General features: G+C 34.1%; 2 protein-coding genes across 2 annotated transcripts; both read right to left on the bottom strand.

Moving 5' to 3' along the window:
• Positions 1-27: 27 nt before the first annotated feature.
• Positions 28-10048, bottom strand: LOC128181146 (putative ankyrin repeat protein RF_0381). Its single transcript, XM_052849440.1, has 14 exons — positions 9735-10048; positions 9162-9380; positions 7012-7115; positions 6788-6911; positions 6459-6665; positions 6055-6173; positions 5755-5869; positions 3277-3399; positions 2972-3082; positions 2655-2758; positions 2411-2445; positions 2015-2096; positions 1356-1583; positions 28-495 (listed from the first exon to the last, which is right to left on the bottom strand). Exons 2-14 carry the CDS (start codon positions 9376-9378, stop codon positions 343-345), a joined length of 1722 nt encoding a protein of 573 aa, XP_052705400.1. The 5' UTR covers positions 9379-9380; positions 9735-10048; the 3' UTR covers positions 28-342.
• A 2084-nt stretch (positions 10049-12132) lies between these two features.
• Positions 12133-15598, bottom strand: LOC128168193 (uncharacterized). Its single transcript, XM_052834376.1, has 3 exons — positions 15025-15598; positions 14558-14743; positions 12133-12439 (listed from the first exon to the last, which is right to left on the bottom strand). The coding sequence occupies exons 1-3, from the start codon at positions 15383-15385 to the stop codon at positions 12231-12233; spliced, it is 756 nt and encodes a 251-aa protein (XP_052690336.1). The 5' UTR covers positions 15386-15598; the 3' UTR covers positions 12133-12230.
• Between the last annotated feature and the right edge of the window lie 2389 nt (positions 15599-17987).

Below are 17987 nucleotides of genomic sequence, written 5' to 3'. Positions count from 1 at the left end.
TTTGATTTTCAACTGACAAGAAAAGAAGACTGTTGACACATATTTTATTGACATAAAACTCAGTTCCACTGAAAATAAAATACACCGCAATAGATTGCTAGTAATTTTACTGCACTTGGAAATAAATACCTCAACTGCACCTGAATAGCGGAATACCTGTACCATTTCACTTGTTGACCAGACTTGTTCAAATTTGTATAAAAAAAAGGGATGTGAAGATATTCAAAACGGTTTTGAACCAGAATGAACAAATTCACTAATCACAGGGAACAGATGCTCTTCAATTTTATCACAAGTTACTTTGTTCTCTCTCTTGTTAAAAGTATCCTTGTATTGACTGTATCATGAAAACTTGGATATATCAAACTCGCTGGAGTCTCGTTTTATCAGACTTTGCGGTGCCTTTCTTTGTTCTGCTTGCCTCCGCAGAGCATTATTAAGTGTGGTGGCTCCTCTCATCCACAACCATTCTGGAATCCAATTGGTAAACCAAGCCTGAAAAAATAAAAGCCACATGGTTTGTTTGTAAGTGTTGACCATTAGGTAATACGACGTTGTCTGCATTTCATATGCTGTGGTTTCATTGGTATCCATAGATATGGCAAAATTCACATTTTCAAGGTTACCTAATTCCTATACATTGAGATGATTATTCTATTTCATGGATGAACTTTACAATGAAATCTTTGAAAATTGATGTTCTTGTTGTATTACTGCTGAAACAACAGTATTTCATACAGAAGTAACATACCAGTTCTTCTGCCATCTTTACTTCTTCTTGATCCATTCCAAAAGTACAACAAATATTAAGGTATCCAATCCGTAATAGCCCCAGATTCACTGTATGGGCTTAATACTGAGTATACCGGTACTTACTACTAGATATAATTTTCATGTTTAAGTATCAGTATGTACGAGTGGAATGTACCCTAATATATGAGATTTTCCTCTTCTTAAAGAATTGCCCCCCTTGCTCATAATCTATAAAAATTGATTCTAAAAACCCTTTCCACTACAAAATTTTTTCATAAGTTTTTCTAATACTAATGATTAAATACATCTTTCCACATAAGCATTTATTGATATTTTGAACATTTAGTATTTCATTTTCAAAAATTTGCTTCTCAACATAGACCTTAATGCAATTTTCTTTAATAAATTACTGCTAAGGTAATAACATTTTTGAAAATTTCTCTTGGTAAATCCTTTTCTTCTCTAAAATGCTTCAAATTAATATCAGAGTATATGATATACATGTATATTCAAGGTTAGAAAATTAGCTCCTAATATGGATCGGATACCTTAATAGAACCTTGGACAGTTAATTCATCCTACCAGGAATTCTATCACTGTACCTGTATTGTGTGAGGCCAGTACCCTGAAGTCCTGCTAGTGTACCCTAAGGTTGCCACTGCACTCTCTGCGTATCTCTCAGCGGAGGGGATAAGCAGACCGGGATTTGATAAGGTGTGACTGAAGCGGGTCATTTTGGTGGCTACATAAAACGGCATCAGTGACTGTACAATGATTCCTTTACTCCGATATTCAAAATCTAAGGCTCTGGCAAAGTAGTCTAGAAAACTCTGAAAAAGAGATCATGCAATGTATACAAAATTAATAGTGTACAAGCCAATCAAAAGTATGAACATTTGAGTGACATTTTACACAGCTTGACTGACATCCAAATTTTGTAGAACCGATTCTTTATTTTACAGGAGTACTTAATTTGGCGATCCTGCCGTTTTGTACCAAAATGCGAGAACTTATAATTGCAAGTGCTGAACTTTTGTAATGACTCAATGTACATGTAGTATTCCCGTACATTAACAAAATAAAAGCACAATTTTAGAATCTGCAATGGGAGGTTCTTGATTTTTTGCAGAAATTAATTCCTCAAGTTTAATTAGGAATCTTAATGAAACCTCTAATACATTTGTTACAATTGGTAAATTGGATAAGTGTCACTTAATATTTGCCTTGACATGTACATGTACATGAAATTCAGGTATAGTACCTTTGTGGCTGCATAAACAGTCATCTGAGGTGTGATCTGTGAACATGCTCCAGATGAGACCATCACTACGGCTCCTTTTTTTCTGAAATATTTTGTATTGATAAAACAAGTTTTAAATGAAGCCTGTATGTTTTATATGAAGCTTTCACGAGGATATTTTAGGCCTATACTCGCTTTTATATTACATCAGTGACGTCGATGATGTCAGAAGTCATGAAAACAAACTAGGCTGAACTCTAACAATCTATCAGTGAATGTAAGATATTAGTTGGCTATAATTATATACTTGCTCTAATTCTTACTGTAAAATGGGGCAGCAGATGGGGTGCAAAGTTTGGCAAAGGGTTAATGCTTAGTTTAGAATATATTACATATAAGTAATTATGTTTGGTTTACCTGTCTACCATTTGTGGCATGATCATATATGTCATCTGCAAACAAAACACTAAACAATTAAATAAATCACAAATTATCAAACAATATTCTTGAACGAATGGGTACATGTATGCATACAGCACCAAGATCGTTCAATCTTCATACATGTAATACTTTCAAAATCATATGAAACTGAGTAATATAATGAAACCTAGAGTATCCTAAAAATGATCAGAATTTTATAAATTATGAAAATTCTACAAACCATTGTTGCAGCTGCCACATTGACATTGATCAGCTGCCAGAGCCTCTCTTCAGGGACGTCCAGAAAATACTGTGGGTAGTCGTACATCACTCCTACATTGTTTACTGTTTGAAATGATAATAAATATGGGAATGACTGGCATATGAGTTCTCAGTATACTACCAATACACCTTAAATTTACAGTATAAATGCCAAACAATAGATTACAATAGAAATGTTTGTAACTCGTAAAATTATATGACTTATTTTGAGGAGGCATTTGTAACATACCAAAATATTTAAATAAAATTATATACATTCAACATTTATTCACTTACCTAAAATACCAACCTCTTTGTCCTTTATTTTCTCCCATATAACTGAATATACATCTTTCCCAGAGTTAAAGTCAAGTGCTATGGTGCAAGTTTGAACTTTAAAATCCTTTTCTGAAGAAAAAAATTAATCTACTTGCACCCAAATGAATATATTATTTGTGTATATTGATGAAACTGGCCACTTTTCAGTCATTTTATTTCATTTTGACTTAATTGTTAAAAAAATCAGAAATGTGCAATGTTGTTTCATTGTCTAAAATCCAAATTATCATTATAGAAATGACTTCTTTTATTAATCAACATACTAATATCTTCTGCTGTTTTATACAGTCGGTTTTCCCCTCTGCTGATGAGAACAATGTTCACACCTCGCTTGGCCAGCTCCCTGGCATACGCCTTCCCAATCCCTTCACTGCTTCCAGTCACAACTTGGGAAATATGATTTTACATAATAATTGAACTTGAAATTACAATACAATCATTGTGATATCCCCATACATTTAAAATGTTGTTTTTATTAATTTTGAATTTCCATATGTATGTTCATAAGTGTATCCCCGAGTACCCAAACTTTGTCACCATAAGTAGAAAACATCTGCGTTTCTCTGCAATTTATTTTTTGCGGTTTTTTATCATTTGCAATCACTAAATATAATCTGAAACGTAATAATTTATAAAATTATTTACAAAAATATTTTTATTATTATTCAAATAAGCCCTCTGAATACGACGTTTATCACACGTGCTATCATAGTTCGTCACCTACATGATCCATGATACGCCAGGGAATGAAGACACATTAACAATTTAGTTTAAACTCGACTTGTAAAATAAACAGCGAGAAGTTTCCCGAAAGTGACGGAGTTGGGGTAGTGACGGAGTTAGGGGGCTATGCGATTTAGAAGAAAAGGGCATGACCAAGCCAAATGGGGGGGGGGGGGGGGGGCGGGGGGGGGGGGGTCAGAGAGAGAGAGAGAGATCTCTTTTCAGACGAATCAAATATCAAGTCATAAGTCCTATCTCTAAAATCTTTTTCGGTAACCTTACTTTACATTAATGAAAATTATCGCACCTGCCCATTCCCCGAAGTTTTTCTTTAGGTCAACCAAACCAGATAGTTTGGTTAACACATGATCATTCCCAGTTTTCAATATACAACATACAATACGTAATGCTTGTCTAGATGCATATAAAGCGCCGATTAAAGCTAATGCATCTCGGTAGTAAGAACATAATTTGTTAATTTCACGCAGAAGAAACTCGAAATTGTCCACACCGGCCATTTGTTGTTTTCAACTACAAAAGAGTTCTTGTAATTTATAATATTCAAACCAAATTCCGGAATTCAACGTATCACCGAGTCTACTGTTGCGTCGGAAGCAAACTGAAGGGGGGGGGGGGGGGCTTGACATATCAGAAAGGTTGATAAGCCAAAGAAAAATGGATAATGGTTATAGTTATGTTTAGATTTGCAAATAAGTGCCCCCTAGCCACAGACACTTGTTTCTGAGAAAAAAATTTACCCTATATAGTATATAATAATAACACCCTTGTTATTATTATACTATAGGGTAAATTTTTTTCTCAGAAACAAGTGACTGTGCCCCTAGCCCTTACCCTGGTTCCGACGCCTAAGGCCTAACGTTATAGCATTGAGTCAGAGACGTATATTATACTTCCCTGATTGAGTATACCGTTTCGGGGTCACATATCTTAAAAAGAGGAGGGGACCGATACAACGCCCACATAAAAAGGCCACTCCTCTTTGCTGCCAGAATGAGTTTATTTTTTTGTCATGACATATTTTTTTTTGGGTTGGGAACACAGGCACTTGTTTCTGAGAAAATTTTTTACCCTATAGTATAATAACACACAGGCACTTGTTACTGAGAAAAAAAAATTACCCTATAGTTAATAATACTATAGGGTAATTTTTTCTCTCAGAAACAAGTGCCTGTGGTTGGGAAGGGTGTAATTTGTCCCCCCCCCCCCCCCCCCCCCCCAGGAGCTCGGTTTCCGAATATTGCATTTCTTTATAATCATTTGTTTCAAAAGGCAAATATGATTAGAGGGAAGATAGATTTTGATAGTTTGGTTGTGAATGGCTGGAGAAAGCAGTCAAACAAAACAATCTTTGTGAGCAAAGTACTGCACTTTTATCTGTTTATTTTTTTATGACATCATAATTATAACACTGTTAAATTGATAAAAAAGTAGATTAAAAAAAGAAACCAGTAACTACTATTGCACGATAATTGTACTAAAGTTATCCATTTACTTCAAATATTTGAAGTATACTAGAGTGCTTCATAACGTACAAAAATGGTTCATAATTGAACGTCAACTTATTGCACAATTCTAAAGAAGGTATAAATCTACATCACTAAAAGTCAAATAATTTAGAAGAGTTCTTGGAAGCAGAAGTTGGTGTGGGATGTCCTTAAGTTTATTGGGTTTAACGGAGTTTCTGATGTTGAATCTGCATAACCTCAGCAGGTTCCACGGTTGATTGAACTCGTGTTCCAAAAATAGAGTCAATGGCGGATACATGCCGCAGAGTTCTCGGATCTTCTCGGTCTTCATCAAATCGGGACTTCTCTGACAGCCTGCTTGTAATAGGAACATGACGGTCCCGATCTTACTGAACTGCAGGGCTTTGTCTAATGGAGTTTTTCCTATATAAATGTACAAAATCAGACATGAAAAATAAGGTATTAAAAATAGAACATATGGAAAATAAGCCGGGAACCCAAAATACATTGTACAATGGAATTGCTACCGACCTGAATGGTCTTTATGATTGATGTCTGCTCCCCGGGATAAAAGCAGACGACCTGCTCGGGTCATACGGGTGTGTTCACAACAGATGTGGAACGCCGTCTTTCCCTTGTTGTCTTCCTAACGAGCAAAGAGAAATCTTTAATTGAAACTTAAGAATGCTGGGTAAAATACTGTTTTAAAGGTAACTGGTTCCTAAAAAATTACAGTCTATATCAAACTATTCTTTGAGTTCAATAAAGGTCTAAAGAAAACTTTGCACTGAAATTCGGCATAAAAAATAGGATAAGGAAAAAAACCCTCACATGGTTGATATTGACTCCCGCGTCCAACAAGAGGTTGATGACGTCTAACTGCCCTGTTCCCGCGGCCAGCATTAGGGGCGTGGCTTTGGAGTGATTCTCAGCATTAGGATCACTTCCAGCTAAAATATATCTAATTCATTATAGGCATACAAGATACATGATTATCATCAATCATTAGGGGAAAATCTCGAAGCATTAGATAAGTCTTGATTTATTTTATTGCATTGGCATGATGAAGTATACTCTTAAAAACAATGCACCTGAATTTCAACCTTTGCAAAACGTCGTGGTAGATACAATAATAAACCCAAGATCATTCTCTAGTATGCACTGATTACTATACCATACGACTTTACTGATAGTAACAAAGACATATACATGTAATGGAAAAGTTATCCAACAACCTTCCAAGAGAGCCTCAATAATCTGTACGTTGCTTTTTCTCCCTGCGGAAAGTAGACAAATCTCAATGGCCGCACCACCTTTGAGGTCTTTTAATGTGACGTCAGCACCAGCCGCCAGCAAAGCCTTAACAATGGCCATGTTCTTCTCCTGCACGGCGTACATCAGAGCTGTCTTCCCGCTCGACGTCTGTTGGTTAACGTTGGCACCTATAGCAATGGAGTGCAAAATTGAAAAATCAATGAGAGAGAGAGAGAGAGAGAGAGGAGAGAGAGAGAGAGAGAGAGAGAGAGAGAGAGAGAGAGAGAGAGAGAGAGAGAGAGAGACTCACCATGTTCTATGCAAATATTGACAACATCTGGACGGTTTGCCAAGGTGGCATAATGTAGAGCAGTGCGTTTGGTTGAATCTATCATATTCACGTCCGCCTTGTTTTCTAACAGCAACTTTATTACCTTATAATTTAATTTAAATTAGATAGATAGATTAATAGATAGATCTAGATAGAAATAATCTTCACCCAATATTACATCCAATTTTACATAAACAATATACCTCAATTGATGAATGCAAACAAGCCACATGAAGAGGTGTGTATTCATTCAATTGCATAGCAACACTTTTCTGCACCTTGCTTTTCCTCAGCAAACACTGAGATGCTATAATTTAAAGAATATTGTTAGTATCGAATCCAGCAAAGATGCATAAGAAACATATTTTCGATTGATTCATGTATGCTATGTGAAAATGCAAAAATATTTAACATGATTCAGGTAGGATTATCTAACTACATGTAATATCAGCATAATCCAATCCCGCTTTTTCAAATTGTTGATTGAATTTCACCAGACAGCTCAAAATATTGATAAATGTTCTACTATATATGACACATTGCTCTTCGAGTGTATGCCACTCGGTACACTTTCTGCCCGCGGAGCTTTTTATCGGCGATATATCGTTGATTTACTCAATGGTTTTGTACATGTATTTATCGGCAATCGCTCGATATTTCCATGGCCTCGTGTCATGATATAATGAAGAATTTTAACCCGGGTTGAAAATTGACCTGGGGATCATTTTTTAAAGTTGAATATTGAGACCAAAGGTGTTTTATAATAATAGCATAATTTACAATACGACATATTTACAGCTATCCTGTAAACTTTACGATATACGATAGGCATTGCACGCAAAATTCACACAATTAAAATGAGCTTAACATAGTTTCACAGTCGGTAAACTAGTCGAAGATTGTTTTACGGCTGGTTACCGACAGTAAACTAAAATAGCGATTGCAAATCAAAGTTTATCTGATGAATAAGATTTATAGACTACTGTTAACAACTCTAAACTACGATTAGCATTATCTGATATATATAGTTTCGCGATTTGTGAAACTGTATATATGATTAAAAACTCTTTACTATGGTTAACGAACGCAAACTATAGTTTACAGACGTAAATCTATATTTATCAGCAAAATCCACGTTTAATTACAGACAGATAAACTTAGATTAGCATTCGTTAACTGTAGCTTACAACAATGGTTTAACAGATGAAAACTGTAGTTAACGAATCGTTATCTAAAGATTGTGGTTATCCTAGTTTATCAAGTGTAAAACCATGCATATGTTTTGTTCTTTTTTTTGAATTTGGACTTCTAAAGTGTCATAAAAAGGCTAACAATATTGAATTCGCTCAAGAGAAGAGGTTTACAGTATTCATTTTTAAAAAGTTTATTTTCCTAAAATTCGTAATTTTAGTACGAGTATACTTTAAAAACGTTAGAAACTTGAGGCATGTTGCAAGTAAATTTTCATGCATACTCATTCTTGTACAATCCTAGAATACTTGCAACTTACTATATATTACATCTTGAAAACTGATATATTTCTGTGCTATTATTATAATTTTGCATGTTACTTTAAATTTGTATGATGAACAGGATTACAATAAAAAGTTTATTTTTCTAGAAATAAAAAAAATCTATGAAATGGAATATTCAGTAACCTTAGTGCTTACAGGATGACAATAATGTAATTTTGCTTCAATTTAACTCTCTTAATAGTTTTTCTCACACAAACTGGACATTAGTTTCATCAAATTTTCACCCTGGATCAAATTCTTCGTTTCACCGGCCGGGATATGACCAATAAGGATGCTACGTATAATTCAATGTTTTTTTTTTATTCTACATGTATTTTTATTGGTTATCAGCACTAGTAAGAATTTTGTTCCACACTTTTGGTCGAAACATCGTCGAGAACCCTGAACCAGTTAGCGTATGTGTACTAAGTAAGCCTATGCGAAACTGGGTCCCCGAGTGTTGGACGAAGATTGAAACGAATTTACGAAAACTATAGACTTTCTGAGACTAAATTAAAACCAAAAGATCTAATGCATGATTCTTTGTTATTTAAAATAATTTACGATGGCGAACAACTTTTGGTCCCTTCACCTACTCTTAGAACGTCTCAGTAAAATCTTTCGACAGGAAATTAAACAGCACACGAGGAAATCAATCAAACAACATAAATTCTTTTCTCTTACCTGTTGTTGGATTTTTGCAACACACGTGTTTTAAACATTTTTTTGCATGGATAATTTTGAAATTAGAAACACCAATCATGTTCCTGCAGACCAATGAGAGAGAGAGAGAGAGAGAGAGAGAGAGAGAGAGAGAGAGAGAGCATAAACTGACGTACAATTGTGTACAATATTAACATCTATACTCTGACGAAGCAGCTGTTCGATTCTGTGGGTGTCATTATAGCGTACTGCTGCAAAGATGGTGTGTTCATCTTCGGGGATAGTGACGGCTGTCGTATTCCACTTCACTGGGAAGCTTGGAGCTTCCGAATCCGACTCCTCTTTTTCCTCTGTAGTCGGGAGATTGCCACGAAGAAAGTCCGCCAAAGACATAACTGAAAGAGAGAGAAAGAGAATCAGAAATATTCAGATGATATTTTGATCTTTCAATAGTGCAGGAAACAAAATTATTAGTGCAGAAAAAAACAAGATAAAAAAATGACAAAAAATGGTTATATACTTTATGGTGGCAAATATCTGGAATATTACTGAAACGTGTCTCGCTCTATGAAACTCTGACAGTGCATGACTTTGCAATGATCGAATATTCCATGTGTTATTGCCACAAAGCTTTAAAAGTTGAATTATATAATACAAAATTTTAACAACTATCATTAATTAATTTACATAGCTACATCACTAATAATTAAAGGGCTTAGATTGAAAAAGAAATTGTGGCTAAGACTAACCTGTATACCTGTAGTTCTGCTCCCTCTTCAAATTCGTCTGTTTTACTGATCTAGATTATTATTCATGCAGAACTTATGTCCTTATAAGGCAATCCATTAAAACTTGTGGTACATGTACATGTAATAGGTATTTTTATCCCAAATATTCATCCTTTATACAGCAATGCCATGGAAGGATTCTATGAATTTAAACACTAATAATCGTTTCTCTGTCAATAAGTGCAGGAAAACAAACCAAATAAAATTTAAAAAACTTGTAAAATCTTCCAACGAAATCTAGAGATCGCGATAAGAAGTAAACATCCGGGATAAACAAAGGGCATGTAACTCCTGTACAGAAAGAGGTGTGGATCAAAGACCATAATAGAATAAAATGCTTTCGGGCGAGTGTTAATTTATCAAACTATAATATGAACACAAGTAATAACTTTCCGAAAAGCTTGACAAAATAAATTATATCATTGGAAGCATGTAACAATAACTTTTTTAATTTTCGCTACTGATCATAAACATGCAAATTCAAGAAGTAATACTGTTTAGAGGGTTATATTTTCTCTCCGTGTAATTTTTGCCTTTCTACACTTGCAAATAGTTTTGCCCGGACAGTTTTGCCCAGAGACAGTTTTGTTCAAAGAGAGATAATTTGAGACAATGGAATTCGCCCATTTTTAATTCGCCAGCTGACAGCTACAGCCAAGTGCGAAAATGAAAAAGGGGAATATTTCAATGTGTATAGCAAGTCTTTTTCTTTGAATCTTATTTATTTCAATACTTTGAATTATTTTTAGAAAAGTATCAAATAACTGTAAGATTGAGATTGGCCGAAGAAAATAATTATATATATGCAATGTAATTTATTAAATCATATTTGTTATTTCAAGTAGACAAATCAAAGGCCTTTCAAATAACAGGTTTCTCAGGAACGTAAGGAAAGTGCGGTTTTTTTTTCAAATAAAGCTGCATTTTTTACATAATTGAATTTGTCCCATTTTTGGAATTGTCCACTAAAATTATGGTCCGATATCCTGCTTCAGCTTTAACTAAAAAAATGGGATATCCGATGTCTTGATTGAACGTGTCCAAGGTTGTTTAACGATATTTCAACATCAATTATTACTTTCAGTCTACAGGTAACAACCTGTTGCGATTAGTCATCTCCTTCCTCCACCGTTCAAACATGGCTATCAGGATTACATATGTACATTGTAAACCTCCTTTTACTTGAAAACTCTTGCCCACTGTTGCTTATAAAACCCCATAATAACATTAATTTTCATAAATGACGAATTGAAATTGTTGCCACATTAATATACATCGGGTTAACTTTTTTTTTTAAAATGAAAAATATAGATATTGCTACAAGTAGCTACCATGGCATTGCCTACAACTCTGTGCGGATAACTATGCCAGTGCCAAGGTGGCATTTTTGCACCCGATTAAGAGGCAGTTTCGGAAAAATTCATACATACAATATGATAGACAATTGTCTAGAAAGTATATAATCAATTTTGTTTTAGTGTGTTTCACCTGACAGGTGAGATATTTACCTTTAAAAATTAATATCCCATAGGAAAATTATAATTCCCATTGGAGAAATGATTCTCCTAAGGAAAAATTGACAATCTTATAGTATTTTCTACAAATCCTAGTGGAATTATATTTCCTGTAGGAGAATGGTATTTTCTGTGGGAATATGAATCAGATAGGCGGTTTTCCTATAGGAAACTAATATCTCCTATCGGATTTTATCAAATCCTGTCGGAATTGAAATTCCTGCAGGAAGTTCTTGTATTCCGATAGGAAATTTCAAATTTCCTGAAGGAATATTGTTTTTTTCTACGGGAAAAATTATTTTCCTGTAGGAAATTATTTTTGAAAGGTAAATATCTCACCTGACAGGTGAGTTACGATGATAACAAAGGTGGTTGTAAACTCTTTAAGCAATGATCTTTCGTGTGGCATATTTGAATTTTTCGATATATGCAGCTTAGACGGGTGCAAAAATGCCACCATGGCACTGGCATAATTACCCGGCACAGTATTCTGCATTGTTTCGGAGAATGCAACTTTAAAACCTTAGATATGCCTGATGTCATGACGTCAGACGATAATTAAACAATTATAAGCATAAGCGGGGATCAAGGAATCCTCGATCAATATCAGCCTTCGGCCTTGATAATGGACTCTCGGATTAAAATGGGATGCTATGTGTAAAGTTTGATGACATATATTATTCTCTTTCTGTAGGCGTACATATTATGAATATGTATGAATTTCTTATTTTCTTCTAGCAACGGAGTTCCGTTTTGAACAAAGGGAGTTTCCATAATTTGCATTTGGTCACAATGTACTTTAATTAAAAAAGTAATTTGCTAAACATGGAGTCTTTATCCAGGAATTTATTGTCATAAAACAAAAAGAAAAGAATTATTGTTCTCCACTGTTTTCAAATCAGTAAAGTTCTTGTCATACGCAATAAAATAAAGGATAACGTTATCAATAGACTCGACAGATGTGACCGTAAGACGTCTCTCCTGAAGATGCTTCCTGTAGAAGTGTGACGACATCAACGAGGAGATATGTACCGGTCTTAGGTTCATCTGCGCCCCACCGGAAATACGTCATCGTTTTTCCAACGTCATCGACAAAACTGGTTTCGCTAATGCGTCTGCCTTGCACATATAACGATCCAAGGTGGCCCGAAACTGTTTAAGCAAATAAGGAAAAATAAGACTAAAGCATCGAAAAGAATTGAAAATGATAATAAAATATATGTACATGTATTGTTGAATTTTCAAAAGTTTTAAAACATTGAGTGCATTATCTTATTTTCTGAAAAGGTTTTGAATTTTACACTTTCACAACACATACATGGACATACGTGACATATCTTGTACATATGTTTGTATAATCATCTTGGAAAAATTTTAACTATTTGGTTATTCTATCCTATACAGTTCTTATGTAGTAAAAGTAAATTTTGGGAAAGAGAGAGAGAAAGAGAGAGAGAGAGTAAATAAAGGGGAGAGAGCAAGGGAAAGGATTTTCTGAAAAAGTTACTATAGAGAACATGCCCCTCTGTCAGTCCCTATTAATTGATACCAAAAGTAGATTAGAAGAGTACATGGAAGATCCAGGTATCATTTTGTACCATACTCCTATATATACTTAAAAAAGGATATCCGTCTCAAAAACACACAAACGGTTAGTGGGTACTACAGTAATCAGTTTTGGGACGAAGATCCAAACAAGTAATGAAAAAGTGAAGTGCATTCTATTATGCATCTTTGCGTATGGGGCTATTAAAATTTCTCAAGGTAATCTACTCGTGATTAACAAGTACCTCTGAGAAAAATAGATTGGTACCTTTTCTAGTTTGAGATGCGGACCATTCTGAAAATACACTATTTAATACACGGGGATTTTAAACACCAGCCGCTCGAAAAAACGATTTCTTCTTCCTTTAGCTAGGAGCTAAAAGATTGCTTTTTTAAACTATAAAGCGATAATATTCTAGCCATGGGTTTACGATGCAAAGATGTATTTATCAAATCATAATAAAAATCATTATTCAATTCTAAATGGTATTGTAAGACATTTTTTATCATATATGCTTTTATGGTAAATTTAATGATAGAAAATTGTATTGTATCGTATGATTTATAATCATCTTAATTACTGTATAATAAATACGTGTATCAAATAATATGATTTTTGTTTTAAAAATATTATAGCAAAGTACGATTAAATTATATGTCAAATTATATGACTCAATCTTTTACCATTGAATGTATTGTAAAATGTGTGTAGATATCTTAAGGTGGAATAACACACCTGGAAAATGTCACTCAAATTAACAGGAAATTTTTTGATAATGAAAGATATAATGATAAATAAGCTGTACAAATGTCAAATAAGCGAAAAACTTGCAGTTTGGGGATAAAAATATGAATATCTAAAATAATTATTCCAGTAAGTAACAACAAAAACCCCTGCGTGATTCGAACTCGGGATGTACGGATCACAAGTCCGACACTTTATCCACTCGGCAATGGAGTAAGTTACATGTTTTAGTCCATAAAATCTTTTTAATAAAACGAAATGTCGTCTCGATCAGCGGTCAGCCATTTTGTAATGATGTGTTATTCCACCTTAATATTAAATATAGTGACATCATTTAAGTTTTACCCCCCCCCCCCCCCAAAAAAAATGGTGCAATATTATAGGAATATGTATCCTATTATATGTCATTTATTACCAATCCCAACGTGCAAGTCAGGTTCAAGTCTGCTCACAAGGGTCCATAAAGTGCCTAAAAAGGTTAGATTTAGTGTTTTTCTAATAATGTGACCTGTTCAAAACATTTAACCTGTTCAAAAACTTTTATTTTCTCCAGCATCGGAAACAAATGGACCTAGCCTTTCAAGATAAATAATATCCCAAGATGCACCATTCAATAAAATTTGGTTAAAACAGAACCTGTAATAATTTAGGTATCATTTGCTCCAAACACTTTCATCTGTTGGTGAAATGCATAAAAGAAAACAAAAAGAAAAAAAAAAAAACCCCAAAAAACCAAAAAACCAAAAAAACCCAAAAAAACAAACAAAACAAAACAAAACAAAAAACAAAAACAGAAAACAAAAACAGAAAACAAAAAGAATAACCCCCTCCCCCTTCCTTTAAAAGATGATCTTGTCCATAATGAAACTAAAATATTACTTGAAAATTTTCATTCTGAATGAGGACCCCCCCCCCCCCCCAAAACCTTTGCTTAAATAACATAATTTATACATGATTGTATGTATAAATGGATACAATACCCATTTTGTCGATGAGGAAATTGTACATGTCGTCTGAATCCACGAGCAATAACCGACTGCGCAGATGCTCGAGACTGCACAGTGCAATAGCATCAATGATGGATTTCTTTTGTCTGTGGATTTTGTAGCAAATAGATAATTCCGTATGCCATGCATATCCTTTAAGGGTGCAATCAAAAACAGGATCTAAAGAACAAGCACAGAACTAAAGTCCTTTTGACGAAATGGATATTGCATCTTTGAGATTTGAATAATAGAACGGAAAGAAACAAACACATAACGCGCGTATTAAAATTTTCATATTATTTTTCATAATTGAAGAAAAAAATAAAATTAAAAGACAATTTCATAACTTTAAGGCAGTATAAAAAAAACCCTAAATTGATAATGATTAAAAACAGCATAAGATTAAAAAAATGCATTGAAATTTTAAAGTGCATCATTTTTTAAAATTAAAACATACAAACCCTCTAAAACATGAACTGCGTAACAGGAAGCGCCTATTTTGGCAGTAAGATTTGGGGAATCTTTCTCATACACAACGGAATACCCGCGACACAAAAAATCACCGGATAAGAACACGGACATACAGTTTGGTGAGCGGATGCATCTTTGGACACATCTTATCGGCGAACTGTTGACCGAGGAAAATATTGCTTCGTCCACTGGAATTTTGTCCAGGATTTCATTTATTTTTTTATAATGAAAGTTTTCCACACTGCACAGAGCACCAGTGTTGAAGTAAAATAAAATCAGGCATAGGGACATCTGAGTTAGGATTGAACTTTCCATTTTTCTTGGAAATAAAACCAGCGGTATCAAAGACATTAAAATTGCAAATTTAATTATTTTGTTGCAAATTCAATCGATAAAATGCAATCAATAAAAATCCGTGTAAGTTAGAAAAACCCTGCATCATCAATATAGATTAATGTAGGCATTGGTAAAATCTAATTAAAACACAATTGATTTCACGCATTCTCAGTGTGGAAAATTACTCATGCTTCCAAAACGCTGATTGATTAAGAGTTACCCACATGCCTTTTCTATATATACAGGATTGGATTTCATTTATAGTGTGTAGCTGGTTCATTGCATAATTTTACAGTCCACGCAGTACAAAGAATATATCTTTCATATACATATACGTGTATATTAAGAGAGCCCGTTAACGATTAAAGGATTGCTATTGAGCTAGTTGACCAATTGATATAAATATTGTACTCGAAACAAGTCAATCAGTTTGGTTACCAATAATATTTTAAAATAGTTCAAAATTGCAGCTCAAAACCGATTTGATTGGAGGTACATGACAAAAATATTAAAAAATGGTACTTTTTTATTTCATGAGAGTACTGATTTTGACTAGAGGTAATTAGAATGAAAGTATTGAAGAACTGACGGGAGTTGATTTTGTCGATGTTTATTTATTTTAAAATCAATGATATGTTATTTTGCATGACAAGTACATGTAGTTTCTAATTTGAATTACGCACATTTTTATAATTTAAATCCTAATTTTGGACTTTTTCGACAAGAATATCGAGAAGCCCCCATATAAATAATGTTAAATAATATTTAAAGATAAAATTAATTCAATCAAACTATGTATCAGTAATAGAAATATTTCTCGAAAATTGTATGGATCCAAGCAATATTGAACTCTAATATTGAACCAAACGCTCGGCTGACACCGTAAATCTCCGACAAGGATTTACGGAGACAGCCGCGAGCGTCGAGTTGAACGAGACTATATTGAACTCTGGCGTAGGATTAATACGACTACAAAAAATATTTAAATTGTTCGTACCATTTAAAATTTGACTATTTTCAAGATATTTATAAACAAGATATCTGTGAGCCAATGCTCACTAGTGATACCCCCGCTCTGATGTGAATATGCAAAATAAGCAAAGTCGACATTTAACAGAAAGCTGGCATCTGATTGGTACAGAAATATATCCCACAATATGGCATGCCTAAACAAATAGTGTGTTAAAATTTCCAGCATCTGCGATAAATAGCTGCTGAGAAATCTTTGAGGAAAATTTGTTTGAAAATTTTGGCTAAAATAAACAAAGTACTCATTTTACAGGAAGATGACGTCCGATTGGTACAAAAATATATCCCACGATATGGCATGCCTTAACAAACACTGTGTAAAAATTTCCAGCATCTCCGATAAATAGCTGCTGAGAAATCTTTGATGAAAATTTGTTTGAAAATTTTGGCAAAAAATAAACAAAGTCATTATTTAACAGGAAGTTGACGTCCGATTGATACAAAAATATATCCCCACATATGGCATGCCAAAACAAATAGTGTGTTAAAATTTCAAGCATCTGCGATAAATCGCTGCTGAGAAATCTTTGATGAAAATTTGTTTGAAAATTTCGGCTAAAAATAAACAAAGTCGTCATTTAACAGGAAGTTGACACCCGATTGGTACAGAAATATATCCCACGATATGGCATGTTATGGCATGCCTATACAAATATTGTGTAAAAAATTCAAGCATCTGCGATAAATAGTTGCTGAGAAATCTTTGACGAAAATTTGTTTGTAAAAAGTTTGGTTAAAAAATAAGCAAAGTCGTCATTCAACAGGAAGTTGACGTCCGATTGATACAAAAATATATCCCACGATATGGCATGCCTATACAAACACTGTGTTAAAATTTCAAGCATCTGCGATAAACAGTTGCTGAGAAATCTTTGACGAAAATTTGTTTGAAAATTTTGGTTAAAAAATAAGCAAAGTCGTCATTTAACAGGAAGTTGACGTCCGATTGATACAAAAATATATCCCACAATATGGCATGCCTAAACAAATAGTGTGTTAAAATTTCAAGCATCTGCGATAAATAGTTGCTGAGATAAATGCGAAATTTTTGTTACGGACGGACAGACAGACAGACAGGCGGACGGACAGACAGACAGACAGACACACAAGGGTAAAACAGTATACCCCCCCCCTCCTTCGGAGCGGGGGTATAATAAGTTTACTTGAAAAACAATGCTTTAGCATACATTACATCGAATTTATCAATTATTTTCAAGAACTAAGTCTTGTCAGCAGCAATGATTTGTGCTGAGGTCCAAACACCGTTTCACTTTCGGTTTCTCTGAGTAACTGCATAGGAGAGTTGATTAAAATCAACTCCCAAAAAATAATCACTATTCCTCTTTCTTTCACTTTGTTTCATGGCGGATGGATTCTTCGATTTAACATCGGAAATTGAGACGGTGACTTTCGTTACCGTCAAGAATGGAAACGTAGCAAACCAACAAAGGGCATGGACATATTTGTAATTATTGACATAAATAACGAGATTTTGCAAAGATTCAGCATTTCACGTCGCAAGTAAAGAATGTCCTTAACAATGAACAGACATTTCGATGCTATATTAATCAGGATGACAAAGAAGACT

Source organism: Crassostrea angulata, chromosome 1, assembly GCF_025612915.1.
Source record: "Crassostrea angulata isolate pt1a10 chromosome 1, ASM2561291v2, whole genome shotgun sequence".
NCBI classification, from domain to species: Eukaryota; Metazoa; Mollusca; class Bivalvia; order Ostreida; family Ostreidae; genus Magallana; species Magallana angulata.
Note: the sequence above shows the minus strand (reverse complement) of the source record. Positions and strands in the feature narration are given on the sequence as shown.

Excerpts from the sequence above, each read along its gene's own strand:
- LOC128181146 (XM_052849440.1), bottom strand. The coding sequence starts at position 9,378 with ATGTCTTTGGCGGACTTTCTTCGTGGCAATCTCCCGACTACAGAGGAA. Across the intron at positions 6,174-6,458 it reads TATTGAGGCTCTCTTGGAAG|CTGGAAGTGATCCTAATGCT; the intron begins GTTGTTGGATAA and ends GATATATTTTAG. Across the intron at positions 2,097-2,410 it reads ATGCCACAAATGGTAGACAG|AAAAAAAGGAGCCGTAGTGA; the intron begins GTAAACCAAACA and ends AAAATATTTCAG.
- LOC128168193 (XM_052834376.1), bottom strand. The coding sequence starts at position 15,385 with ATGTCTTTGATACCGCTGGTTTTATTTCCAAGAAAAATGGAAAGTTCA. Across the intron at positions 14,744-15,024 it reads CGCAGTTCATGTTTTAGAGG|ATCCTGTTTTTGATTGCACC; the intron begins GTTTGTATGTTT and ends CTTGTTCTTTAG. Across the intron at positions 12,440-14,557 it reads TTTCCTCATCGACAAAATGG|TTTCGGGCCACCTTGGATCG; the intron begins GTATTGTATCCA and ends TTGCTTAAACAG.